The sequence below is a fragment of the Myiozetetes cayanensis genome, unplaced genomic scaffold (genome assembly GCF_022539395.1).
Source record: "Myiozetetes cayanensis isolate MyiCay16 unplaced genomic scaffold, myiCay2020 scf17, whole genome shotgun sequence".
Taxonomy (NCBI): Eukaryota; Metazoa; Chordata; class Aves; order Passeriformes; family Tyrannidae; genus Myiozetetes; species Myiozetetes cayanensis.
Window position 1 is genome coordinate 15,583,147 of NW_026087378.1, and position 27,571 is coordinate 15,610,717.

The following is a 27,571-nucleotide window of genomic DNA, read 5'->3' on the forward strand; positions in this document are numbered from 1 at the left end:
AAAGGTTTGAGCAGGATCCAAGTGTCAGATTTGGTTCAGACTTGACTCAGTCCAGAGGGAAATTTTGATGCCTTAATTCTATTGAAAACATTTCACTTCATTTAATTTTTTTTTTTTTTTTTTTTTAATTTTTAGAATAATTATTTCTTTATTTCTCCCTTGAGTTTTCGAAAGATGGGCTTTGAACTGACACAATGTCAGGTCACATCTCCCAGTTTCTGATGATTAAGTTTGTCTATTAGTCTACCAATTCATAATCAGCATTGGGGAGGCTTGTTGCTGTCTATATTTTGCTTTGGTTTAGGCAGAAAGAATAGGGGAGGTAAAAATTTTTTTTATTGTTGGTCATGGTCCAAGTACCTATTTTAGACTGAGGTGTTCTTACTTTGGGAAATCATGAGATTCCCTGAATTTTTTACTTCACTAGTATTTACTAGATTGCATTTTGGACAATAGAACTTGGGATTCTGGTTCCAAAATTTGGCAAGGGTCAGCTTTTATGGTCATCTAGTGTTTCCCCTCTGGACAGGAAGTGTTTCCTCTGTCTGATTATATTAGGGGGACGGGAGATAAAAATCTTGCATATTTCCCCTAATCTGATCACATACTAGATCACCTCATTCATACTGACTCCACCAATGCTGCTTTCCCCATTTCCTGAGTTACTTAGCAACCACCACCCCTCCCTTTTCCACTCCCTCATCCATCCTTTCATTTTTTTGACTCCTTTGCAATCACGATTTGCAGGCTGTTTAGAAAAATGAGGATGCTCAGCAGCATAGGGCAAGCTTTTCCTTCCAACCTCCTTTTTTATGCCTGCCAAATCCTTCTTGCCTCCAAAATGAAAATCCAGGCTGCCTGCATATGTGTAATCAAAGGTTAAAAACCATCCTGGTTGACACCACGCATGTGTTAATCTGTGCTGCAGCAGAGTGCATCATTTCCACTTTGACCTCAGAGTTAATCTGCATTCAGGCAGAAGCTCCGTTGCTTTATTCTTTCATTGTTTTTGGTTTTTTTTCCTCCATTTATTCTTTCTTACTCTATTGGATTTTCTTGCATGTGTGTCAATGGTTCCGTAAATGTGTGCATGTGTATGTGCTCCTGTCCTTGACTGTTTTCGTTCTGAATGTTTGTGATTCTGGCTTTTTGTTTGGGTTTTATTTTTTTCCTTTTCTCCCAATTATATTATTTCCCTGGATTTGAAAGCTGCTGTCTGAGCTGACGTTTTCTGATTATATCTGCAAAGGGCTTGTGCAGATCTAATTTCTGTCCCCCTGCATATTAATTCCCGCAGCTGGGTGCAATGTCTCATCCCACTGACGGGACCTGGTAGGGGTGGGGGGAGAACCACTACCAAAAAAAAATTAAAGAAGGGGACGGATCCATCTGCAACCAAGAGAAAAAAAGGGGGGGGAAAGCCGGGGGGGGTGTGGGGATTGGAATAGAGATGATTCCTCCAAATCCAACAAGCCTGGGGAGCACTGCATTCTTGAATCCTGCATTTTCTCTCAAAATGATGGTGTGGGCACTTCTGTTCCTCTCTCTCATCCAGTGGTAAGATGTGCTTTTTGATTCTGTTAGGGGAGTGGGGGGAGGGAGGGCTGGCGGGTGAAGAATCTCTTTGCAAATTTGCCGATCTGCAGTGAGAATACCGGAGGTCTGGGTAGTGACATTGCATTCATCTATCTCCTAGCAGCTGTGATCTTACAATGTTTTATTTCTCTTAAAATTGTCGCTCTGACATGGCCAGGGAGAGTTAGCGGCGGGCGTGTACGATGATGGTACATGCCGGGGTGTTCATAGAATTTGGTGCCATATTAATGAAGCCTTTTATCTATGAATTTATTGCTTGCTCCAGTGCATGGAGTTCTAACGCAGCTGCGTTTTGGGGGCAGAATGTCCGCGCATTCGTGCTTATTTTTCCCAAGCGGGCAGACCCATCATGGCTGTGCGGGGCTGCGGCCGCGGCAGAGCGCTGCGAGAGGCTGCGAGAGCCGGGCAGGGCTGAGCACCAAGGACAGGGATTCGGCACCCGTACAGCCCACCCGGCCCCGCACAGCCTTCCTGGGTACCCTCACAGCCCTCCTGGGTGCCTCAGAGCCCTCACGGGCCCCGCACAGCCCTCCAGGGTCCCTCACAGCCCTTCTGGGTGCCTCAGAGCCCTCCTGGGTCCATCACAGCCCTCCCGGATCCCTCCTAGCCCTCCCGACCCCGCACAGCCCTCCCGGGTGCCTCAGAGCCCTCCCGGGTGCCTCAGAGCCCTACCGGGTGCCTCAGAGCCCTCCCGGGTGCCTCAGAGCCCTACCGGCCCCGCACAGCCCTCCCGGGTCCCTCAGAGCCCTCCCGGGCGGCTCCCGGCCGTTGCCGGCTCGTCACGCTGCCGAGCAGGCTGCGATAGTGTTCCCGGACCAGATGAAATGTATGTTTACAACAGTGTTTCCCCCCACACCAACACGTCCTGTTGGACGACCTGTGCGTGCTGCATATGTGTGCAGATACCGAAATGTAAAGAGGTAAAAATCTCAAGAGCGGGGGAAGAAAGAGTTTATATGTGGATGAGCAGAAAGTGGAGGGCGGGAGTATTGCTGCAGCGCCAAGCACTGCACTGAACCAGACATTCCTGCAAAAATGTGTGGACTGTGCATTTAATAGGTTAGATGAGAAAATAGCACTGCATTGCAAAGTACCTGGCCTTTCCAGCGGCAACAGACTTCCTCACAGATACTCTTAATGCTGTGTTAACACAGGCTTCTCATTCAAATTTACCTTCTTGATTCTTCCCTCCTTTTACCTGGACACTACCATACTAAAAAGTGCGTTCTTTCTGCTTGCTTTTCTGTTTTGTTTAAGAAAAATCAGACTTTATAGCTGCAGTAGTAGAATCTTACTTCTAAGCCAAATAAAAGGCCAAAATGAAAATTAAAAGTTTCTATGTTTTAGATAAACTTTTTTTCACACATACGTAGAAAAGGGCTTTGTAAAGAATTCCAGTGAAAAGAAAGTTAAAATGGTTGAAAATGAAAGTGAAATAGAATTTGCTGAGCCTACCATGAAGGGATACCTTGTTGGGAGTAAGACAGGTGTGATCCTTACAGAGTCATTTATGATTACTATGTGAATACAGCAATGGAAAATGAACTTTCACAGGATTTTATGATACAGGCTCTCAGTTTATTTTCCATTAAAATAATCTCAGATACTTATTTTAACATACTTCCTTCTTTTCACTCATCTTTCAGGATAGCATCACCTGAGATGAATTTTGCCAAAATTATTTCATAAGCTCTAAAAGAAACTCTTCATAATGCAAAGGGTTTTTTTCTTTTTTAAGTTTTACCTAAGCAAAAGGTTCTGTTTTCTTTTCACAGCCATCTGACAGCCAAGATGGTTTCCTCTGACAGTTTCCTGACCTCATAATTTTAAAGAATATATAATTGAAAAATACTATTAAACAGCTATAAATAAAGGAAAAATAGTCCTTAGTGCTTTACAAAAACATTTTAAATGACCCAACATGCAAATATGATTATAATTCTAACACTCAGGAAATCTAACAATTTCCTCCTTCTGTTGTGGAAGAAACCTTATTGTTAGTTTTGGAAACTCATGGGCCAAGGCTGAGTTATAAAAAGTTGAACTTAGATACCATTTATTTATAGCCAGGATGAAAGATTTTCCTTGTTAAAATCTAATCAAACACTTTAGAAGGAGGGCAATACAATTTTCTTGTGTTGCTTGTCTGAAATTCTGAAAGGCCAATGCAGCTGAACACTAACAAAAGTGCTCCATGTTATGCATCTGAATAAACGTGTCGACATCAATCAGAATACACACAGAGGTTTAGGTATTTTCAGAATCTGATCAAAGTAACTGAACACATAGAAGTTGATTACTAGTACTGTGCAGAAGTTTGAACCCTATTAATAGAGAAAATATTATATAGAGAAATTTATTGTTGCAAAGTTGTTGACATTTACGAGATTAAAGAAAGAAAAGTCAAGACATCATTAGGCATTAATGGAAGCAACTAAAATTCTGTCTTTGACTTCAGCAAACCATGATTTGAACAAATTCAGAACAAATGCCATATTACAGCACTGCAATATTTTATCTTCACAAGAATTTGTGTCAGATTTATTACATGCACAGAGTACATCTTTACAATTGGGCACACTAAAGTTTTAGGAAGTTCTTTCTTCCAATTTGTTTCTTGACATTCATAACTGCACTGCAAACTTTTTGCAGTTCATCATCTTAGCACTCAGACTAGTGTAACAGCATTGTGCAGACCATCACATTGACTGAAGCTGTGTTTCAGTGCAAATTAGTCAAACCAAGCTCCAAATTTCTGAAAATTGTACATAAAAAATCTTAGTATTAAGAGACAGTTTAAAATTATAAATAAAATAAACTAATATTTGCACAACTTAATGTGCGGTTTAATTGGAATTAATTATTTGATTACCCTTATTGAACAACAGTAGGTATTTAACATTACATATAATAGAACTCACCAGCAAAGTTTCAAAAATTATTTAAAGCTATACTCTGCACACAATTTGCATATAGTATTTATTAGTTATTTTTACAGAGTCTTTAGCTTTAACAAATTGTCAGCAAAATCCACATGAATACAGTGCAAAGTAATGTCCAGATGGAAAACGTGGAACACTAGCAACTTCTATTTTTTCACTTGTGAGTGCTCAGGTAGCATCACGGCAATGTTTATATGCTGCAGTTACGTACCTAAAACCGAAAACTGTCAGGACTGATCAAAAAAATCTGTAATCATTTTAGCACCAAAATAGTTTGATGCCTTTGTGAAACATATTTGTATTAGTAAATTACTGACCATGGGTGTAAATAAAATTGTTTTGCTCTTGAAAATTAATGTGATATGAATAGGAACTAAAAGGGGCACGAGTATCCCCCAGATGGACAGTCATTCAGAATTACTGTAAAACTTGCTAACATCAGTCTGGTAATATTTCTGCAGCTGTAGTTAATCATATACTTTCAATACCTCCACACAGCATACAGTACTAAATACTATGTCAAGGTCCCACTGTCAGAATAAGGAGCTGCTCAGCAAGAGACAGTTTCTCAGTTCACAAGGAATGGTTCCCTTTAAAGAAGCGTCATGAGAGAAGATGTGAAACTAGGTGATATTAAAATATGACTTTATCCTTACCTATGGTACTATGAAATTGAATAGTTAATACTCTACAGTGTTTGTGTCAGCAGAGCTGAGGCTGTACAGACACAAGACCTGCTTACTACTTAAACACGTCAGGGGTGGCAAGGAGGGTGAGACTACCTTTGAGTTTTTCATAGGCATGCTACATTCCTGACTGCTGTCTGCTGTAATGCTGGGACACAAACTCAGAACAACTACCATTATCATAAAAAGAGTATCAAATCCACTGATCTAAAGTAGATTTGAAAATTAAGTAATACCTTGTAGACATATATTCAAGTCAGCTCCAAAGTAGAGGCAGTAGTTGAAGGTCAGTAGCTCTGACTGGCACTGTCCTTCAGTGAGAAATGCTCTGGCTCATTTGAAGCTGGCTCAGAATCCTGCAGCCTTTCCTTTCTAACACCTGGTGTTAGTCACTCCAGCTGTACAAGTTTTATGTATTCCTAAATACGAAGATTCTATTGGGGTGATCATTTGATTATTTATTTTTTAGCATTCAACAGGATAACTGGAGTGTACTGTGGTTATCTGCCTCACTGGTACAGTCTCAGCTGTAGCTTTACAAACTATTGTACCTGCAGCCCCACTCACAGCCTTATACAGAAAATAGGTGGCTTATGTGAGAATGGAAGTGAGGAACAGACAGCTAGCCTGGGGACTGATTAATACTAATTCAGGCTTAGAAAATCACAGAATCATAGAATATTCAGTGTTGGAAGGGACCTCTAGAGACTATCCAGTCCAACCCCCTGCCAAGGCAGGGTCAGCTGGAACAGGTGATGCGGGAACATGTCCGGGTGGGTTTGAAATGTCTCCAGAGAGGGAGACTCCACAGCCTCCCTGGGCAGCTCTTCCAGTGCTCTGCCAGCCTCAGTGTAAAGTTCTTCCTCATGTTAGGGTGGAATTTCTTATGGTTTAGTTTATGGCCATTGCTCCTCATCCTTCCGCTGGGCATCACTGAAAAGAGTCTGGATACATATGCAAAAATAGACACAGATAAAACTCCAAAACCAAAACCTGATGTAGGATGTCAAAAGTGAAGAGTTTTTTTAATTTTCATCCTTTGTAGCCTGTCTAGGGTTGAACAAATTTAACAGGCTTTTATTGCAATACAAATCGATTTTAAAACAAGTGATAAAGTTTAATTGTTCATTTCTCCAATTTTGCTTACTGAGAAATCCACACCCTATCCTATACCTAGTGCTGAAAACCTCAGCAGTTCTGGGAATCTTCTCACATGTCGAGCCTTGTTTTATCCTCTCAGTAATCCCTGATCCACCAAAATCAGTCTGTTGCTGAGGGAAAAGCCAAGACATATATCCAGTATAGATTCTCACAAGTGGCTATATGCTCATAAGTAAGAACTGGGAAATCACCCAAAGTTAAATTATAACTCAGTGAGGATCTTCAAAAAGTGTTTCTTACTCTGCATAATGCTTTTATTTTTTTGCAGAAAGCTCTCAACCTACATCCCAGCCAACTGATTTACAATAGCTCTAAACACTTTTTCTTTCATTCCTGCTTTTTTATTCTATGTAGAAGATCAACATAAGCTTTACACTCCAGCCCACAGACTGTAAAGTAAATTGATCTTAAGTGGCACATAGGTCTTGTCCTGGTCCTTTGGACATAAAGGACATTCACGAGCAGGGCTTACTTTCTCTGAATAGAAGTTCTGAACAAGAACAGGGAGGCTTTCTGGCAGTAAAAGAGAAAGAGACATTTATTTTCTTTTTAGAAAAGGTATGACAACTGATGATAGAAATGGACATTCAGGTGACTTCACTGGAAGTATACATATGCTTTCTGGGCTCAGAGGAGGAGGTTGTTTACTTAGAACAAGATCCGTTCATTATATGATGAATAAAAAGACTGCAGAAAGTACCAGGAAAACCATAAATTACAGAAAAAAAGAGTCCATCACCATATTAAGGTAACTATAACTATTAGGTAAGGCAGAGCTTATCTCAAAAAATGAGACTAAACCCAAACTCACTGAGCAAAAATGAAATTAGGGACTACAACTGCTCCTAGTAAAAACAGCCAACACACAAAACCCAGGGTGAAGAGCTATTTTAGCTGATGGAGAGATGAGAAAGGAACAGTATAAAGTGTCTATTCTAGATGCACTTGTTGTTTTTAAACTTTAGACTCAATATGAAGATTGACTTTTGATGACTTAAAATTTAACATTCATTGCATCCTTCCTTTTCATACTGATTATGGCCCAAATTGTCCCAATAGTAATAAGAGGCATCCCACGAGAGTCTAATTCAGCTGGTGTAAACAGCTGTGGGGAGGCAGTGTCTTTGCAGGTATTTTATTCAGGTGAGCTCCTGGCTCAGAAGAGTTCTGGTGCAGTAAGTAGCTTTGCTGTTGTTTGGGTCTGGTTTTCTATTTGTGATGTCCAGAAGTAACCTGCTTGTTTGATTCTTCCAATTAAGGAGAAATTCAACTTCGCACTAAGCCAGAAGGTGGAGAAAACAGCAAAACAGAGCATAATATTACTTGCTTTTAAACTTGTTGTACAAATTTGTTAGAACTTAATTTATATCAGAACGTGTAACCATCACTTTCAATGTGAGAAATTTGCAAAAAGCTATATATTTTTTTTTTCATCCATATGAAAAAAGAGTGGGAAGAGGGAGATAGTGGGTACATAGTTTCATGAGTTCCAACACCTGCCAACTGGCTGAGAAAAACTGAGGTAAAAGAGGGGCAAAGGTGGTAGGTTGAAGAAAGGATTGAGAGAACAGTGAGGATTACATCTAGTGTGATTTTGGGGTATTTTATAGTTATGACAGGAAATTAATATGCGAGTCTTGTCAGACTGAATATTGGGTATTCAGTCTGACACACGGTGATATCCTCTTATTTATATAACAGTAATATTTTTAACACAACTGCTGTCAAAAAAGGAGGCTTTAATGCTGCTGAAAACTACCAGTGACTGCATAAGCAGAAGAGAAATGTAGCAAACACCTTCCCATGTGTGTGACTACCTCAGCTGCATAACGTTTCTTTATGTGATGTCCTAAGCAACATAGAAAAAGTTGACTACAGCAGCATTACTTGTTTTCTCATGTAAACGGCATAAAGCACCCAATGAAATGATCCCTGGTTGCCTGAAATCTTAGGAAAATGGTTTTCTTTTTAGTAAGTGAGGTAATGCAGAGCCCAGTATTTACATAGATTCAAATAGAAGAAACATATTTCAAAATCAACTGAACTTAGTGGTAATATTCCTTTACAGGAAATCTCTGTCGTCATGTTTCTGGAAGAGCAGAGATTTTGGCAGGGATATTTCTGCCCTTTTCTTTTGCTCTTAGTTTCTGCTATTGGCATCTGCCAGATGCAAAATACGTGGCTCAATATACTGCTGGTTTGACCCAGAGTAATGATTACATTGTGGTTACTGCAAAGTGAGAGCAGGTAATAGAAATTCAGGAATTTATACAATCTCAATGCAACAGATGATGACCATTAATGAAGAAAATCACTCCTGTGTGAGATTTTTACACCTGGAGGATCACTTCTATTTTTTCAGATTTAGTGAATGACATCTTCACACATATTCACTAAAGTACAACAGCTGTGAAATCTGGCCATTGTATATGAGACTAAATATTACTCTTACAAGATAGAACTTTCATCTGTTTACAGATAGACAGCAAAATATTAAAGAAATAGCATTTTTACAATACCTAAGATAACATGTACAGATGATTACCAGAAATAAAAGATCAATATATGGGAAAAATATATTTAGAGGAAACGAAGAATAATAATGAGTATTTGGAAGGAATGGAATGAGAAGCTATTTACTTTTTATGCTTGCATTAGCTCTTTCCAAATGAAGCAGGTAATCATGTATGAAATTGTATTTTTTACTGAATGTCATCTTGGACTTTGGTGAGAACCCTTGAGACAAAAGGCTAGATTTTTTTCTGAGCTATTTATCATCTTAAGCTTTTTGAATGCTCTGTGTTGTACTGAAAAATACTTCTGATTTATACATTGATGAGAAATGCATCTTAAAGAGGATCTCATACATACCTAAAATAACCTTCTGCCAGAATTCCCCAGAAAAAAAGTGGGTGATCTGAGAAAATGAGTGTTTCCTTCAATGTTATATTGTGCAACACAAATAGCATGTTCTGGTCATATGAAGCTATTGTTAATCCGTAGCAAGATATCTTCAAATCCAAACAGAAATCTGCCTGCTGCAACAGATAGAGGATTATCTACTGAATTCCACTTTCATTTAATTCCCTTAGATTATTTTTCATGAGAGAAAAAGAGGTAGAAGGAGAAAGAATGAGAAAGAGAACAATTAAGAACAATTAATCAGATAATACTGGAAAGCCTTACTAAACTAATCAATGTATTATTCAAAATATTATCAAGTAATAATGCAGTTCGGGGACCTACTGAACCATGCATATGTTTGCTAAAGCTGGAGAACTGTGTCACCAAATCAGAATAAGCTGTACTCATAATGATCAGACAAAGACATCAGTTGTCTCTTGGCCGTTTTGTGTACTTCCTGTGAGAGGGTGTACTCTGATTTTCCTCTCCAAAATCTGAGGAAGACACAGAAGACTTCACAGTGCAGATTAACACTAAAAAGGCTTCAATTAGATGTATAACAGATACTGATGCAGGCAAGGGAAAACAATTCATTGAGGAGTCTGCAATCATTTTTCTTCTTCTGCTATCCTCAATAATGCCTCTGTTTTCTACTTTTATGGGCCTAAGAACCATTCTTCCAAAATTTAAGCATTCAAACAGAGTCTTCGTACAGAAAAATAAACACCTAATTCCCCCAAAATCAATAACATAATTCTATATTCAGACCAATAGCTCATGCTTGTTTGTGGTGATGGCCAATATTTTCAAACATCTGCGAAAGCATTGCCCAAAGAGATCCAACAGGAAAGGCAAACAGGCACACAGATGTCAGGGAATGAAGAATGCCACCAAATACCTTATATATAATTAAAATTACAGTCAGCTTGACCATCTCAGATGAATTACTGACAGCCCTTAGAGTTACCTAATTCAGTGAGTAAGGGCCTTAGCTATGAGTCTGAAAAGGCTCTACAGTTGCTGTGAAAGCCAGAACTGAAGGAGGTCTGGAAGCAAATTGTGAAGACTGGAATTACACAACATTTTTAACAGTGACAAGAAGCCTGCTATGCTTCAAAAGAAAACCAGTGCAGAGATTAGGAAGATGAGTTGTTAGATTCAAATTAACAAAGATGACAAATGTTTGCATGAAGTGCAGAGAGCCTGGGTATATGTTTTGGAAGGTAAAGGCCAGAGAGATGCCACACCTGAACAAGAACACTAGTGGAAAAGCTCGTAGTGGCTTGAGAAAGAAGATGAGGTGTGTGACCCCTGTAATGATATTTATACTACCAAGATCTGTCTTAGTAGCTGAACTAATACTGAAAAGACACCTTTTGGCTTCTGTTATATAACTTAAATGGTGCATTCTGCTCCTGCAGCCCATGAGGGCTGTCACCTCAAATATGTTTGAGTATTACAATTTTGTTTTTTTAATGTAGTAAAGAAATTATTTTCTGGGAAGGTAAGAATTTGAAAGAAGGGGAGGTTACCAATGGTAAAATACTTGGAGGTCCTTAGAATACAACTACAAATATTGCTGGTCTTTTATTGAACCCAAATAATTAACTACGAACCCCAGACCATGCTGTACTGAATAAACATATTAGATATTTGTAACCTCTTTGGGGCAACAAAAATCAACAATACATTAACAATGACCTTTTCCATTTTATTTTGCGTTTTCTCAAGGAAATGCTAAAACAGCTCACTAAGCTGCTTTAAAGACTTAAAACATGCACTTAAAATTACTTAAAATGTTAATAAAGCTCTAATGTAATGTAGCACATGAGATTAAACTAACAACAAATCTTTAGGGCCAAATCCTTAACTTCCACGTCTACCATAACTAACAAGGCTTTGAACATCTTTGAACATTTAAGATTCTGTGGTGAACAACATGAAAATATTCCTGTCTGCCACTGGTTCTTATGATACAGATCCACAACTGCCTCCTTGATGTCAAAATGTAAATGTCAGGTACCTCTGTTTCACCCAGATAAAGACAATATGCCATAATATGCCACCACTGTCTCCAGAGAGTTAATTTCTCAGAAACTAAATTAAGCAATTCCAAATTACTTGCTATTAATATCCAACCATTTTTAACCACTTTTATACCTACTGAATACATTTTAACCTCTTAATAGCGAATCGCTTTTACTCTGCTATACATCTGAATAAGGATTATTTCTATAATGAGTTCCAGAATTTACTACTCAGTCATCTAGGGATTATATGTGTGAAAACAACTCACATATAGATTTGGTTTTAAAAGGGAATAAGTATAACTACAGATTTTAAAAATTGAATTTTATTTTAAGCTTTGAAATAAAATTATCCCTTGGCTAGAAACCAAGAATTTCAGCTCACATGGTAACTTTGAAAAAGTTCTGAGTATGAGAAGGCTTATGGAGAGTACTGGGAGAGAAAATTGTTTGCAGTTTAAATTATACAATTTGTTAAGGAAGGAAAAAAAAATACAAATTATATCCGTAAAAACAATTTTTCTGTTTGCATCCCCAAACCACTATCTCTGTTAATCTCTCTATTGTAGATAGGCACAGATGTGATTGAATTCAATGCAATATATATTCAGACCAAAAAATTAGAGGCATTTGTTATCTGCAATCATTACCTGCATATGCCATGTTCTGAGCTCCTCAAAAAAGCAGTAATGAAAGGATATAATGAAGGAATCCAGAAGTTTAATAGTACAACTATGCAAGGCTTTAACATTCAAGCCTTTAGCCAGGAAAACACTTTCATTTGTGTTTAAATATTTACCAACATGGTTTTCTGCACCAGGATGAGAATACGGAGCAGCTGGCAGTATGGAAAGCATAATCCTGCAAAATCTGACAGATATAAGCTAAAAATGCAACATTTGCCAGCAAGTCTATTCCAGTTATGTCCTCTTTTCTAAATTATTTCTTTGGTAATCTGTCTTGGAAAACCATAGAGTTTAGAATAGCACCTGTTCTTTATTTAACAAATTGTCTTGAGGTGTGTTTGCCAAATTCCCCGGGATCTCAGGAGGACAGATTGCATGTAGAAATTTTGCTTTAGTGGCTTCCAATGGAATTTCTTATTGCCTGTTATTCTGTATAAGTCTGCTGCTCATAGAAAGCTGCTGGATCTGTAGCAAAGGAAACTGAAGATGGATTTATTCATGTGGGAGATATGCTATGATTAGTAAAACTTCTTTACCCTTCCTTAGGTTCTGCTCAAGGCCCCTTAATTTCAGGGGTTTGCACTCCAAGTTTTCGGGTCTCCATCCTCACCTGATGGTCCCATCAGTATCTGCTCAAGTCATGGAAAGACTCTTCTTGTTTTTTAAAAGTTCCTGATTATGCAGTTTGGATAAGATCTACAAAGGACCAATAAAATCTCTGAAGCATCATGGTGCATTCTCTGTACCCATAGAAAATGAGGTCTGAAACAATCTGCACTTTGCCAATGAGCTTACTCTTAGTTGCCACGATGCTCTGTGTGGCTGTCCTAAATTCCTTCATGCATCTTGCTTCAGTGCTTACACAGAGTACTATGTCCATAAATGACACCACATGCTTACACCTCTCACAGGTGGGAATGGCCTAATTCAAGTAATGCCAGATGGGAACCGCTGCCTATCCCTGCTTGATCTTGAATCCATTCACCCTTAAAGCTTATTGCTGTCCTGCCATGGGGAGTCCTCCATAGAGCTTTTGAGGAGGAGCCAAGAAAACCTGCTGGGGAACTGGACATTGTGGCCTGAATATACGGACATGTTGGTTTTCATCTGAAACAGTCTCTGGAACACATTTAGTCGGTCCTTTGGTTTAGCCACAGTACAGAGCTGCAGTGAGGAGGTGGAGAAAAAAAAGTCTTCTTATATAATCTTTCAAACTGAAGGAAGCAATTTCACCTGTATATGTTTCTGGAATTTGTATCATTCTGTGTAGTATCTTCTGCACTCTGTATTATTCCATTGCTAAATATATTTTGAAAATCTACTTACATGATTCAACATCTTGTAGACCTTAATGTGGTTTCCTTCTTTCCAGGAATTTCAGAAATAAATCAGCAATAGTGCTGCATAAACTTGGTTCCCAAAGCAGTGTTTCAAAGTACTGCTTTTGGAATATGTCTGTGGTTACATCTACTGCTATTTCTGACCCTTGTAGCCACTTGCACACATTAATCAAACCCACTCTCAGCTTCTGCTTGTACTTGGTTATTGTTCTGATTCTTGCCCTTTCTTCCAGTTATGAGGAGCTTTCTCTAGCCCAGAATGACATCTACTTATAAAACAAATTTCTAGTAGCTTTCTATGTAGAAGTGTATTTACTTTTACAAAGACAAACTTCTCTGACCATAATCAGAACAATGACAATTTATAAAATAAAATTCTCTTATGGTGACGAGAGTCAAAAAAGCTATGCCAAAATATTTCTGGGAGAAGAAGAAAAGCCTGGCAGATATATGTTTCTATGTGTCTGGAATAGAAATTGCTCCTATTTTCACAGTGTTTTGACTAGTCTTAATAGTCACACTCAAATGTGAGAGATGGGAAGATAGGCTTTGCAGTGATCATTATGCCTAGCCCACTCAAATACCAAAAACTTCAGAGCTAGGTAGGATTTGCATGTTTGTGCTTTACATTTTACTTACTGGAGACTGATAGAAAGGCAAAAAAGATAAATAAGACACTGACTGAGCCCACGCACGGTTTCTTCTTATTAAAATAAAGTTCAGAGCCACCATATTATGTATTAGTTAGCACCTTTAAAACAATTGACCATTTTTCAGAAGAAGATTTTCAAATTCTTGCATAAGAAGTTCAACATAGTTAATAGTGAGATTTTCTTTCTATGGAATAGATATCTTATGTATCTTTTTTTATAAAATTTTCTGTACCTCAGCATTTCTTCTTGAAACTGAGTTGGAAAACATTTGTCATAGTGGGGCATAAATAGGAAGGGAAGATGTAGCAGCTTTGCATCCCTATTTCTTGTGAAAGGAGAGTGGCAGTGTGAGTGGCAGTGGGCAGCCCTGCCGTGCAGCACAGTCACTGCTCATGACAGGTCCTCCTTGCACTGAGCCTGCAAGGCCCCAGGACAGAGACTTGGCTGGGCCTGAACATCTCTTAGCCTGCCCACAGCTTTGGTCTACTTAGTTTAGCTGCCACAGCAATTTAGCTAATTGACCACGCATCTCCAGCTTATTTGTTTGACTTTTTGCATGGTACAGCCAGGGTTTTATAAAAACAATAGTAACAATCAATGGCTCTGTGGAGAACGAGTTATTGGCATGGCTATTCAGTGTGGAGAAATACAAACCTGGTAAAACAGCAGAGCCCTTGAGGAGTGGACAGGGAATGCAGCACAGAGGGGGAGAGGCACAGAACTATATAATCATTAATGCTGGATCATTGAGTCCCACCACTAACCCAACACTGCCGTGTTCACCATTACACTGTGCCCCCAAGTATCACATCCACACGCCTTGAGCACTTCCAGGTCTGGTGACTCCAACACTCCCCTAGGCAGTCTGTTCCAATGCCTGACAACTTCTTCAGTGAAGAAATTTTTTCCTAATATCCAAGCTAAACCTCCTCTGGTCCAACCTGAGGCCATTTCCTCTCATGCTATCCCTTGTTACCTGCACAAGAGGCTGATCCCCACCTGGCTACAACCTCCTTTCAGGTAGTTGTGGAGAGCAATAAGGACCGCCCAAGCCTCCTTTTCTCAAGGTTAACCAGGTATGGGGTGACAATACCAGTGGATAACCCTGCCTGGGTGCATTTTACAGGAGAGATGCCAACAGTCCTTACCAGAAGCTAGGATGTTTATGTCCCACAGAACTAAGGAGACTCTGACATAAAGCCATTCCGATTGTAACAACCACCAGGGAAACTCCACCAGAATTCTACAACAAACCCACCATTTTATCAAAATAAATGAAATTCATAGGGGAATTACAGGCACGCTTGTTGACAATTTTCCTACTCAGCTGACATAGAGACATTAGTTTGCCACTTACATTCTTAATGTATCACACGTCTACCCTGTTATCAGAACTAAATTCCACATCCACCTCTGCACAGTCTGTTTTGTGAGTATGAGTGCAAACAGTGTCTTGCATGATATAAGTTGGTTTATGTGGGAACACATGGGTTACTATTGGTTACCATGCATTAAAAACAAAGTTAAATCAGAAGGGATGTTTTAAAAAGAAACAACAAAAAACCAGTTTCATTTTCACCATTTGCTTACAATCATTTTGTGAATGAGTTAGCTGCAGGATGATGTGTATTAAGCACCTATTTTCTGTTCATTCAGCTCTTTCATCAAGGCACATTTCTATCTAACAAACACTCCAGTAATGACACGTCCCTGATCTAAGAGAAGTAATATTTATTAATATATTCCGATTAAACCCATATTAGTTTCACATTTAGTTTTGACTGGCTTTCTAAATATTCAGGGCTTATCTGACCCACTTGCTTTACCAAAGATATGGGCTTTAACATTGCTGATAAGTGCAATGCAATGTCATTTCCTAAGGTATCGTTAGTGGTTGTTTTTTCCTAATGAGATGGTTTATCATCATACCTAGTCTTTATCAAACACAAATAATAAAGGACATTTATGTGCTTATTTATGTTGTAAAAATAGTTTACACTTACATGCAGAGATGGTATCACTTGGCTTACCATAGCAAGGAGAAAGACACTAGTCCTTTAAATGGGGTAAGCATTCAGTGTTCCTGTCTCCCAGACCAACGCTGGGAACACCTCATTTTAGTGCTCTGCTGTGTACCAAGACAGAGACGACAGGAAAAAAGACATTCCATGACAGATTTAATTCTAACGAAGATTTATATTCAGTTTAACTTGAATTTATAGTTCACATCAGTAGAATTACACACAAAAAAAGTATTTTAAATCTAAAAAAACTGCTCAGGAGTGTTACTCAATAAGCGGAACTGCTGACATTTCTAGCACCTCACATGTTTGTTTTTAAACATTGAGAGATAGTGATGAGAAGATGACTACATCATGAATGATTGATTCCAGAAGTTACTTCCTTCTGTGTGAAATTACTATGCAAACAAAATACAGAAAAACATTGTGCAAGAATTCTGAAAAGCCACAAATATGAGTGCCTCATAGTTTAGTACTAAACAAGAACCTATTTTTTTTATTTCTCAAGTCTAATTGAGCAATAGGATTGGGTTTTTTGAGCTAATGTTTAGATGGCTGGAGGGCATCGATATTTTCCTAATCTTACTCACTGAGAACAGAGTTGAGCTTTTTGCTCATCTTTTTAATTTATAGTGATATTTTAAGGAAATCTTTTCTAAAAGCAATGTACATCATTGGGGAAGAGAAATCACATATATAATACTAACAGATGACAATTACATACAATAAAACACAACCAGGAAAAATGAAGTGGGCTCACACTAAAACAGACCCAGTCAAATCACATTCCAGTAATGGCCATTAACTCCTTCTCTTGAGATTTCCCAGCTATAGTGGAAATCTGCAGGAGCTGAGTAATAGCAGCAGGCAAAAATCATGCTCCAAGTGCCTTAGATTTCACATGCAGAGATGCATAAAACAGTTTCAAAAGAAATTAAATTTATTAAAAAAAAAAAGGAGGAAAGAAGAGGAAGATAAACAAAAAAACTTTCTGAGGTTCATGTAATTCCAAGGTTACACCTTTTACAGTTAGATAGAGCCAGATAATTTCAAATAAAATAGAAGATAACTCAAGATAACTGTGTGATGCAGAAGAATATCTGAACCTATTTGTCCCTTTTTGTTTGTTTCTAATGCTTTTCTTTGCCACTAACAGGAGTAGCCAGAACCATAGCGAAAACAGATATGGGAGTAGATTATATAACCTCCAGTAAATAAAATGTAAGGAAATATATTCATACAAAATTCAAGCTCAAAAAAATGAAAATAATCATCTTAAATTAAGGAGGCTTATCTGAATCATCTGATCACATCTTAGACTCCTCCAGAAGTCTAAATGCTGCACTTCAAGCTCAGGCTGTTCAAAATGAATGATGTATGTTTGTTTCTATAATTATCTCTCTTATTCCTTACTGGCTAAACAAGTTTGTTTCAACCCTCCACACTTTGTTATCCTCCCTAAGAGTGGCATACAATTCCTATGCATACCCAGAGGTTTATACTATGGTGGAATTCAGCTTCGATTATTTACATCAGTCTGTTCTGATAGATCAGAAGATGGAAATCCTTTATCAACTTATTTAACAATGGGCCTCAACTTTCTGCTGAAGAAACAGATCCTAGACTGGGTGCTACATTTCAGCTTTTGGTTCTTTGTCAGGACTGCTAACACTGGTCCCCCTTTCCAGGAATTTTTGTGACAACTGGCCGTGACCCATTTTGTTGCTACTAGAAATATTTTAAAAGGAATGATAATCCTCATGGTCACTCACAACTTGAATCCAATCAGTTGTGCAATGCAAATATTGCACTACAATTTTTCAGTATAGTGAACTAGAAAAGAGAGTAAATACAGCAAACCAGAAGTTTTATTGTTAGAACTCTCAATAAATGTACTCCAAAGGGCTTTTTTAAGAAGTGTTTTGGTGAACATACAGGAAGGAAAAAACTTAAATAATCTTAAATTTTTAATTTTTGATATTTCTGTATAAACACTTGCTGTAGCTACATTCAGCTTAATCTGAAAATATGGTAGATAGATGCTTTAACAATAACTATGAAGAGCTAAAATTTATTATATGTTATGTGCAGTAGTTGATGTGAGTGCACATATTGAGGAAGATGTAAAATGGCTGTAGGATAAACCAGTCTGCTATGATTGGCAGTTTTATAGAGACTAATACAAACCCACAATTGTTATGTAATATTTTAGAAGTCTGTGAAAAAGTTTAAGAATTGGACTGTTTTACTCAAAATGTCTGAAAAGTACCAGTGAGATACTGTCAGTTGCTGAATGACTAGAAGAAAGCTTGTAAAATCCACAGTGTGATACATAGGTCTCTGTTGCCAGGTGTCATCTCTTCAGTGGAAAAGAGATGAAATGTTCACAGGGTTCCAGGCAGCCTTTAAATCTCAGGGTAGGCACAGTTTTCAGAAATGACTGATTGCTGGCAATCTAGGGCCTTCATGCTCAGTAAAGGTGACTGAGAAGTCATCTGCTGGGAGTACTCATCTGTGCTCCTCAAGTGATTTCTGGGTCTTGAATACCCATTTTGAGACTTGTGTGCTCAGTCCCCGTGTAATCCTAATGTTTGAGTTTATGAGAACTGGAGTATTATTTTAATAATTATTGTCTTGTACACTTCAGTACCTCTGACTTAGAGAGGAAAGAAAATCTCAGCTTTGTTTTGTTTTTAAGCAGTAATCATTTCATGACGAGGTTTTAAATACTTTACACGATTTGAATATTTCATGGAATGATAGCTGTAGCAGAAGCAGTTGCCTAGGAAATAAACTACCTTCTACAGGTGACCTACCTAAAATCCACCCTACCCAAACCACTGAGTGGAGGTCAAAACTATTTAGTTTCTTCCTGTGAACTTCCTCATCCTCCCTCACTCCATGAATACATCAAAGGGCTAAAATACAGCTTATACAGCTTTTGGCCAGGTGTGAAACAAGTTTTGCTGGAAACTCTGGGAATCTAGGATTTCAGGTTTTTCAGCATAGCTCCATCCAGAATTGTAGTTGCACCAGCACCACAACTCTAGGTGAAGGGAGTAGGACTACATGATTTCTATGATTTCTTAGTTCAAATTTCTCAGCATAATTTTTTGTTAAATGAGTGCATCTCTTCTTTTCCTCTCCAAGAAAAGCATTATTCCAAGTTTACATCTTTAAAATAAGAAATTATTTGGGGAAAGATTAATCTCCACATTCCATGATTTGCAGTGCTGAGGGAATTGAAGGTTGGTTATTGTGATGAACATTTAGTAGTAAAAGAGAAAACAGGACCGATTTTTGTGGTAAGGATAGTAGCACAGTCCTGGGCATAGCCCTGGGATTTAAACAATACAAATGGACAGCCTAGAAACATGAACAGGGTGAGAGAATCCAGGACACAGCTTTGTGAAAACATGTTCTGTTTCAATCGAGATGGCTTTACTTAAAATGTGATTGTCAGTCCCCCAGAGAGAACAAAGATACTGTTAGACTGCCAGAGACACTGTATTCTCCTGCAAAGATGCAATCCTCTTACTCATGTGTCACATCTGCATACAGCATCCCTGCATCCGCAGTGGGAACCTGGAATGTCTTGCCCTCACAGTGACCATATTATCAGCATGACTAATGTATGACCTATAGATTAAGGCAATTCTTTATGCACATCAGAGAATGACTTTAATTTGACTCTTCCTTAAATAAACAGTGCTGTTATGTAAACTAGTAAGCCTTGTTTCAGTCCTTCCCTGAGAGTTAGAACAGATTGGTGCCTTCAATGGATGACTCATTCTATATGCAAGTAGTTTATTAAATCTTTGCTCAAGGCTTTATAACTTCTATAGCCTACTTTGTATAAAAGATGAAATTGGCCAGAGTTTTTTCACAAATAAATGTAAGTTTTTAATTGGATTTAAACTAATTAATTGTTAGCTATTCAGTACTGCTACAGGTCTTTTCCTTTATGCACTTTGTGGCTACTCTGATTCTGCCTGTAAATGGCAAGGCAACAGCAGGCAGATATAATTTATATATAAATTATCAGCAGTGATAATTGACTCTTGGGTGAAGGTCCACAAAAAATTCTCAGTAATAGTTAAAATTAATTTTCACTCCAGTTTAACACTCGACATGTCCTGTTAGGTTGCGCCCATAGGGAAGAAAGGACCCAAAACCTCCTTCATAATTCAGTTGTATTTGTGCAGTTGGTTTACAGCTCCCAAAGCCCAACACGGGAGAGCCTTCAGGCCATCCATTCTGAGTAGGTCCAAGCTGAATGCAGCAGGATAACACTGTAGGAAAGAGTGGGCACAACCTCAGCTGAGGTTGCAGGTGACAGAGTGGTGCTCTCAGACTCTGAGACCACTCCTCCCTACACTACTGTACCCATGACCACAGTCAGCTGTGCCTCTTTCAATCTCGTGTGCCAAGTGTAAGACGCAGGCCCCATGAGAATCTGCTTCTCTGAGCTCTTTCCCACTCCTGTGCAGATTCTGGCTGAGTGGGAAAATAAATTTTCTGCTTTTGACCCATTTGTATCCCAGTTCCACCCACTGGTTTAAGAAATTTGTAGTATCATTAAGATTTTTCATATCCAGCAGCGTTCAAACTTTGTCACAGAAGCAGGTCAGGAAAGACGGACACTGGTATATTATGCAAAAAACAGCTGCCTAGCACTGTTCAGCTGATTACCACTGACATTCTGAAATTAAAATATTCTAAAGTAGTTTCTATATTCTCCTCTAGAACTGAAGGCACAGATTTTGAGAAAACAAAACATCCATTAAGACTAGTCTACACATTTCTGACTCCTAAATTACTTTTTTTTTTTTTTTCCTTTGCTAAGCAGGTTGAATTAGATCTGCTGTCATCCTGCTCAGTAGCAGAAAAAAACAGCAGACAGACTTTTTATATTCTCTGGGTTCTGGTTAGCAAAAGTGAAAATGAAAACCCTTGGCAAAAATTTGTGCTGAACTTTCCAAAATCACAATAGGCTCCAGTTCATCAGAGTGGAGAAAAGCTGTGTGACAGTTAGTTTGAATGAATCTAATTATCAGTTGTGTCAGTTATGTGGTGCATCAAATCATTCTCTCCAAGAGAAGTAATGCAACAACCCTGTGTACGTAATAAGTGATATTTTGGGGGAGAGCTGCATAAGCTGAGTGACAGTTAGATTTGTTTCATAACAGGTCCCACCTGAGGCAGGGAGAGAAAAAATAGGCACGGCGAAGGTGGTGAGCACTGATGTTCCTTTGAGTAGACAGAATATGGTATCAACTGTACTAGAAAGAAATGCTATGAAAGTGAACTGTAACCTCAACTGTTACATGGCACCTTTACTGGGAGTCTCCTTTTATAAAGCAGGCAATTTTTCAATGTTTTGTACAGTATTATTAAAGCCTGAAGTGGGTGTATTTTGTCTCCCAAAAAAGTTACCTGCCAATTTGTATTTTTCAAGGCTATTTCTTAATTTTTATTTCTTTATCAGTTCCACCCAAAAGGGAGATGATGATTATGAAGATTACACTTCAAATAAGACTTGGGTTTTGACTCCCAAAGTCCACGAGAGTGATGTGACTCTTATTTTAAATGGCTTGTTGGAAGGATATGACAACAAGTTGAGACCTGACATAGGAGGTACGTTGGTTTTCTTTCTAGACCACTTTAGATTAAGCAGTGAAGAGAAATAGTTTTCATGTCATATGATTGCACACAGGAAGCAGAATCCATTCAAAGTAGTTATGAGAACGAAATACAATGCAGTAAAACATCAGAGGCATGAAAAGTAGTCATGAATTTGGAAGCCGACATAAATTAAGATTGCTGAATCTATGCTAAAATATCTGATAAGATTGTTGTTAATTGGTGAATCAGGTTGCCTGTAATAATCTACCTGCATAGGAAGTTCTAAATTTAACTTCTGGGGACTGAAAAAGCAAGTTTTTATCTCCTTTTTATACCTAAGTGAGGGTGTTAGAGAATCACAAATAATATATTGAAAAGGAAGGTCAAAACCAGGATACCACAGCCTGATCCTGGTATGATGTGATAGATACAGAACGTCCAGTGGCAGCATGTCTGCACTGACTGATGCTGCCTGGGCCCTCACTTGCACAGCAGGGCAAGAGGTGATGGAAATGAATGGGGCACAGGGAAAGAGGTTCACAAAAAATAAATGCAGTCAGCCAAGGCCAATCTCCCCAGATGTTTCCCACAGTCAGTGTAAGTATATAGATCCAAACCTTGACTTGTAAGTCTTATCTGACTGAGTCACATTTTACAGGAATCTTCCTCTCCACTGATTACTGAGGGAGCTCAAAGAGAAAAATCTGCCTGAATTGCTCCAAGTCTGTTTGAGAAGCCCCATGTGTGCACAGCACAGGCAGACAATACCTCTGGAGAAGAGGATGCAGCAGTAATAAGATTATAGAAAAAACGCACGTAGATTTCATGGCTGAGGAAGGCAGAGGAAAGCAGAGAGCAGCAAGGTTAATGAAGGAACCTGTTTGAAACAAGTTTATAGAGGCTTATAAACCAAGGAATTTTTCACAGTGGGGGATAACATGAGTCTTTAACCTTCAATGTATATATACAGTGTAAATTAGCAGAGGAACTTACCTTATTCTCCCAATCCAAGACTTCAGAAACAGAGAGGAAGTAGACACTCTTAAAAGCAATTAGGAAAAAACATCATGTTTTAGTTGAGGTTATAAGAATAATAAAGCTACAGTAGAGTAATTGCAAAATAAATTAATTCTAACAACTGTTCTTCATTTCTGTTTGAGAACCTTGAGTATTAATTTTGCTTTGGGCTCCTGAAATTGCTACTTGCTTGCAACCACCTCTGCAGGCAACAGCAGTCATGTTGCATTTGGCATTATAGTGTAAAACAAGTGGTCCAAAACATCATAAGAAAAATAAGTTTGCTCTCATTGGTAGCGTTTTGTCAGATGTGTTGCTGTGACCTGACACAAAATATACATCCTCTCAGTCTGATATGAGTCTCTCTAAGCTAACAACACTGGTTTCAGTATTTGTTCTCATAGCATAAGGGAGTTAGTTCTGATAGAATAAGTGATATAAGAATTTGTCTCAAAGTGTCTCCAGCTAATTTCAAACTGAAAACATTGTTGCAAATTTATATTTATTGTATATGCACATTTAAATGTGAGGCAACCACAGCCATCCAGGACAGGTACGATAGTAGTATGATTGTGTTTGACTTCCATGTAGTTGATTTTGACTTTCATTCATTTTACTGATTCTTATATTTCTCTTCCAGTTAAACCAACAATAATTCACACTGACATGTACGTAAATAGCATTGGGCCTGTGAATGCCATCAACATGGTACGTAAATGATTGTCAGTTTTCCTTGTTACTAAGTCTCCATCATTTTGACGTTACAAAGCTTCCATTAGTTCTGATGTTGTGCTGTATCTGTATTATTTTTAAAACCTCATTGTAATGATGAATGTGAGGACTATTATGAGGTATAAATCTATACGAGATGGGAAAACTGAGCTCTATGCTGAAAAAATGTAATAATAATAGTTTTTAACATATCCACACAGTTTCACGCGCTCTGCTTTCACAAGCTTTGGGACAGTTTAACTCCTGTAAAACTAAGCTTCCAGATTGTTACAAAATAAGGAAAGACATTCAGCAGCGATATGACCATTCTTGCCACCAAGAGACAAAAGTAGAAAGCCTAGATCCTCTCCAGAGACTTCACCACTGCTGATATTAGCCAAGGAGCACAGGCAGTTAAGTCAGCTCAAACTTTTCCTGTCCTAGGTCCAAGGAAATAAGTAACTGTTCTCTGGCCTGAGCAGGTCTGGGCTGAGATGTGGGGAAACAGAGTTAGAAAGGCACATATAACAGTCAATTTTAACCTTAGTTTTACCTCTCAGTGGGAAAAATAATAGGATAACTTGGTTTTAAACCATGCCTCAAAAATTCAGAAAAAACCCTGGGTTTTATAAATTCTAGGATCATCTTCCGTAGTTCAGTTTTTTTCATGTGAAATTAAGGAAAGCATATCAGGAGTTAGGTAAAATGCTGAGTGCTATGTTTTCATCAGTATTTCTGGTTAACACAACAGGAATATACAATTGATATATTTTTCGCCCAAACGTGGTATGACAGACGTCTGAAGTTCAACAGCACTATAAAAGTGCTCAGATTAAACAGCAACATGGTTGGGAAGATCTGGATACCAGACACATTTTTCCGAAATTCGAAGAAAGCTGATGCTCATTGGATAACAACTCCTAATAGGATGCTCAGGATCTGGAATGACGGCAGAGTCTTGTACACATTGAGGTATTTACACATAACTTTAATTTCAGTTTCTCTAAGGAAAGCCAGAGAAAGACCCACTGAATTCTGGTCATTTGACACTAACCTGAAGGAAGAAACATTGGGGTTTCCTATTTATTTATGCATAAAACCTTGAAAAAGGAAAGTATTTAGAAGATAGTCATTGCATGAAATTTATTTTATATTGGCACAATAAAGAATTTTATTTCTTCCTGTAGATTATACTGTCTTGCTCCACAATTGTCACCTTCCTATATTAAAATTACTACAGATATTTTTATAGTAATTAATCTTCATTTTCAGGTATGTTTTATTATTTGCCACTGATTTGGTCCGTAATGTTTTTTACCTTTTTATTGCTCTAAACTGATAAATTTGAATTTTCCTTGAATTAAGTAGATGGTATAAAAGGAGATACTATATACATCAAAGGTGTCTTATTCTGAATTGATTACAGTTTAGCTAGATGAAGCTCCACACTGCAAAAGCATTTTGTTCCTCAAATGTTTTGTGAGAGTAAGGTTTATCATTTCAGCATTGAACATTTAAGGTTTAATCCCAACCTATGGATATGCCCCATTCCACTAAAATTTTCATGAACCTGAAATTGATATGCTCATGTCCAGATTTCCCAGTCACGTGTAGCTTCCCTTTGGAGACAGATTCACTTTTCAGTAGTTATGTGTATGCCTACATTTAAGTGTAGCATATGCCATATGTAACAACTCAAATATCGTACTAAAAATCACCATAAGATATTTCCTAAATGGGAAAATCCTAAGTGTTTGAGGTTTGGGGTTTTTTTTACATGTGATACGATACTTGGGTTTGTGTAAAATATAGATAAATACATCATTTTGTCAAGATAATTTATAATTTAAAATGAGAGAATAGAATCAAAGATAGACATAAGATCATCTGAGTTTTAGACTGAAAGTTTTGAAGAAAATTATACACATAATTTTAATGAATAGAGGTGAGGCTTTGGTTAAGACAATCTTTTAACTTTGGAGCTGTCTGAATTACAAAAAGGAGCTTTATTGCATAGTTATTTTACATTCATTACATATTGCAACACCAGAAGAGATAAGAGAACATTGGAAATTGAAGTCCAATGCAAATCAAAGCCAGTCTGATAAAAATTATCCTAGATCCACGTTGGAAATGTTACATTTGAACTTGGCTACACTGTTGTCTTTTTGGATTTCATTACCTTCCTCTTCAAATTCCTCAGGTTCTCTCATTAGAGGGAGATGTACCTGATAAAATGTAGAAACAGTTTTCTGTTATGAGTGTATACTCATTTGTTCTAGGGAGCCACAGTAAGCCCCAGTAAGGATCTGACCTGAATTAAACCACAAGTGAAATGTGATTTCATCACATCTGGGATTCCGTTCTGAAGAGAAGAGAGCTCCAAAAGGGCTGATTGAGTTTTCTCAATCACCTCCCCCCAGGCTGACCATCCTGACCAGCAGGAAATCAAGTATCTGTGATACTCAAGATGATGAAAATGAAAAGAGGAAGGGCAACAGGGAAATTAGATTTGCTCCTAAATTCCTAATGTTTCCCTTTGACTTCATTAACTTGGTGGTTAGTGGTCACAGCATCCCCCTGCATCCCACAGTGTGAGACTCAGGGAGCCATTCGAAGGCAGGAACACTCAGGATCCCGGAGACAAACCCTGCTCACAGACTGATTAGCAAAGACCAGAAAGCTACAATTTTCCTAGAGACTCATGGAACAAATAAACATTTTCCCCCCTCCTTTTCCTTTTTTCCTCTCTTGCCCCACCTCCTCCCTCCTTTCCAAAGTTCAGGTATCCCGCTGCTCATGGCAAGGCTGAGACCCAATGAAAAATGGTAGATTTTTTAGCAGGCACATCAGGAGGTACATTTAAGCTAATTTTGGATTTCTAAAAGAACATGCCTTCACCTGATCTATAGCATCTACGCTACCTGAGTTATTATGGAGACTCTTCTAATATTCAGTGGAGAGAAACACCTTTTGGTTCATTTTTCTTCTGTGTTAATGTAAATGTCATATTTTGGGATGAAATGAAGTGTATCCTTAGAGCACCTTTGCACCAGCTAGAAGGGAGTCTAGATGGCTACCTTGGATGCAAATGTCTAAATTTGGACTGCCATCCAAAATTTCTGAAATAGAATTTTTGCCACAGAAAATACATTTTCCTAGTGCATTATGGCATGTTGTGACACAAAGATTTGTACCTGGTCATGAGATGACCTGTATATCTACTTATGGATTTGTCAGTCATGAGTAATGCTGCCATTTCAGATGCACAGGAACAGAACTTTATTACCTTCTTCTGTTACACAGTCTGAAAAGATGATCGGGCTCTATGTAAGCAAAAAAGAAACAGTGGTTATTGGTAAACATGATGTCTTCCTATGCTTGGAATATTCAAACAATTACATAATTATCAATAATTTACTTCTGCTCTCTCTCTCTCTCTCTCTCTAATATTTACATATTTCGTAGTCAGGATCCATATTATGAAGAATCTTATTTTGCTTGCCATGATGTAGCTTTCAGGACAAACTTCTCAAGTGCATTCTGTATATCCTGATCTCTTCTCAGGCTGACAATTGATGCAGAGTGTCAGCTACAGTTACACAACTTCCCAATGGATGTGCACTCCTGCCCCCTGGAATTTTCAAGCTGTAAGTAACTTGTTTAAAAATATCCCTTTTCTGACCCACACTGAACTGCTTATTATAAATTTATATTTACATTCTTAGAGTCAGTGAAGATAATGTTCTTAATTAGACATAGCCCAGTGGTTTTCACTTTTATTTTGATCTTATTTTCACTACATGGATCACATATGTTCACAAATAAAACTGAGGAATGCTATGTAAAAACCCCCCAAATTTCTGGACCCTATGTGATTAGTTTATGCTTATATCTGAGCATAAAAGTAGAAATGTTTACTTTCAGCATCAAAGTCCCATGGCCTTACACTTTCTATCTGTGCACAGGAGTTTTACTATTGCACTTGTTGGACTCAAGTTTGACATTTTGCAGTTAGGTCAAGATGTGAATTCTTGGTCCAGCTGCAGACTTGTTTTGTGTCCAAAATTGAAGGATGGGAAAAACTGTATACTATAGGGTCCACAAAAGTGGAAAACCAATTTTTGAAAAATTCATCTCTAATGTGATTTCAGTTTTTAATTAATAAATTAAATGTGACATCAAGTAAAAGGCACTACTAA

The 27,571-nt window shown here is 38.0% G+C and overlaps 1 protein-coding gene across 2 annotated transcripts in view; it reads left to right on the plus strand.

The window, feature by feature from the left end:
* The first annotated feature begins 715 nt into the window (after window positions 1-715).
* Window positions 716-27,571, plus strand: part of GABRG2 (gamma-aminobutyric acid type A receptor subunit gamma2) — a 54,827-nt gene continuing 27,971 nt past the window's right edge. The window contains exons 1-5 of one of the 2 annotated variants that reach the window (XM_050312559.1): window positions 716-1,557; window positions 21,505-21,653; window positions 23,299-23,366; window positions 24,121-24,341; window positions 26,937-27,019. In XM_050312559.1, the coding sequence (XP_050168516.1) occupies window positions 1,451-1,557; window positions 21,505-21,653; window positions 23,299-23,366; window positions 24,121-24,341; window positions 26,937-27,019 (628 nt within the window). In that variant the 5' untranslated portion in view covers window positions 716-1,450. The remainder of the gene's footprint in view (window positions 1,558-21,504; window positions 21,654-23,298; window positions 23,367-24,120; window positions 24,342-26,936; window positions 27,020-27,571) is intronic. The other variant, XM_050312560.1, reaches the window with a different exon arrangement.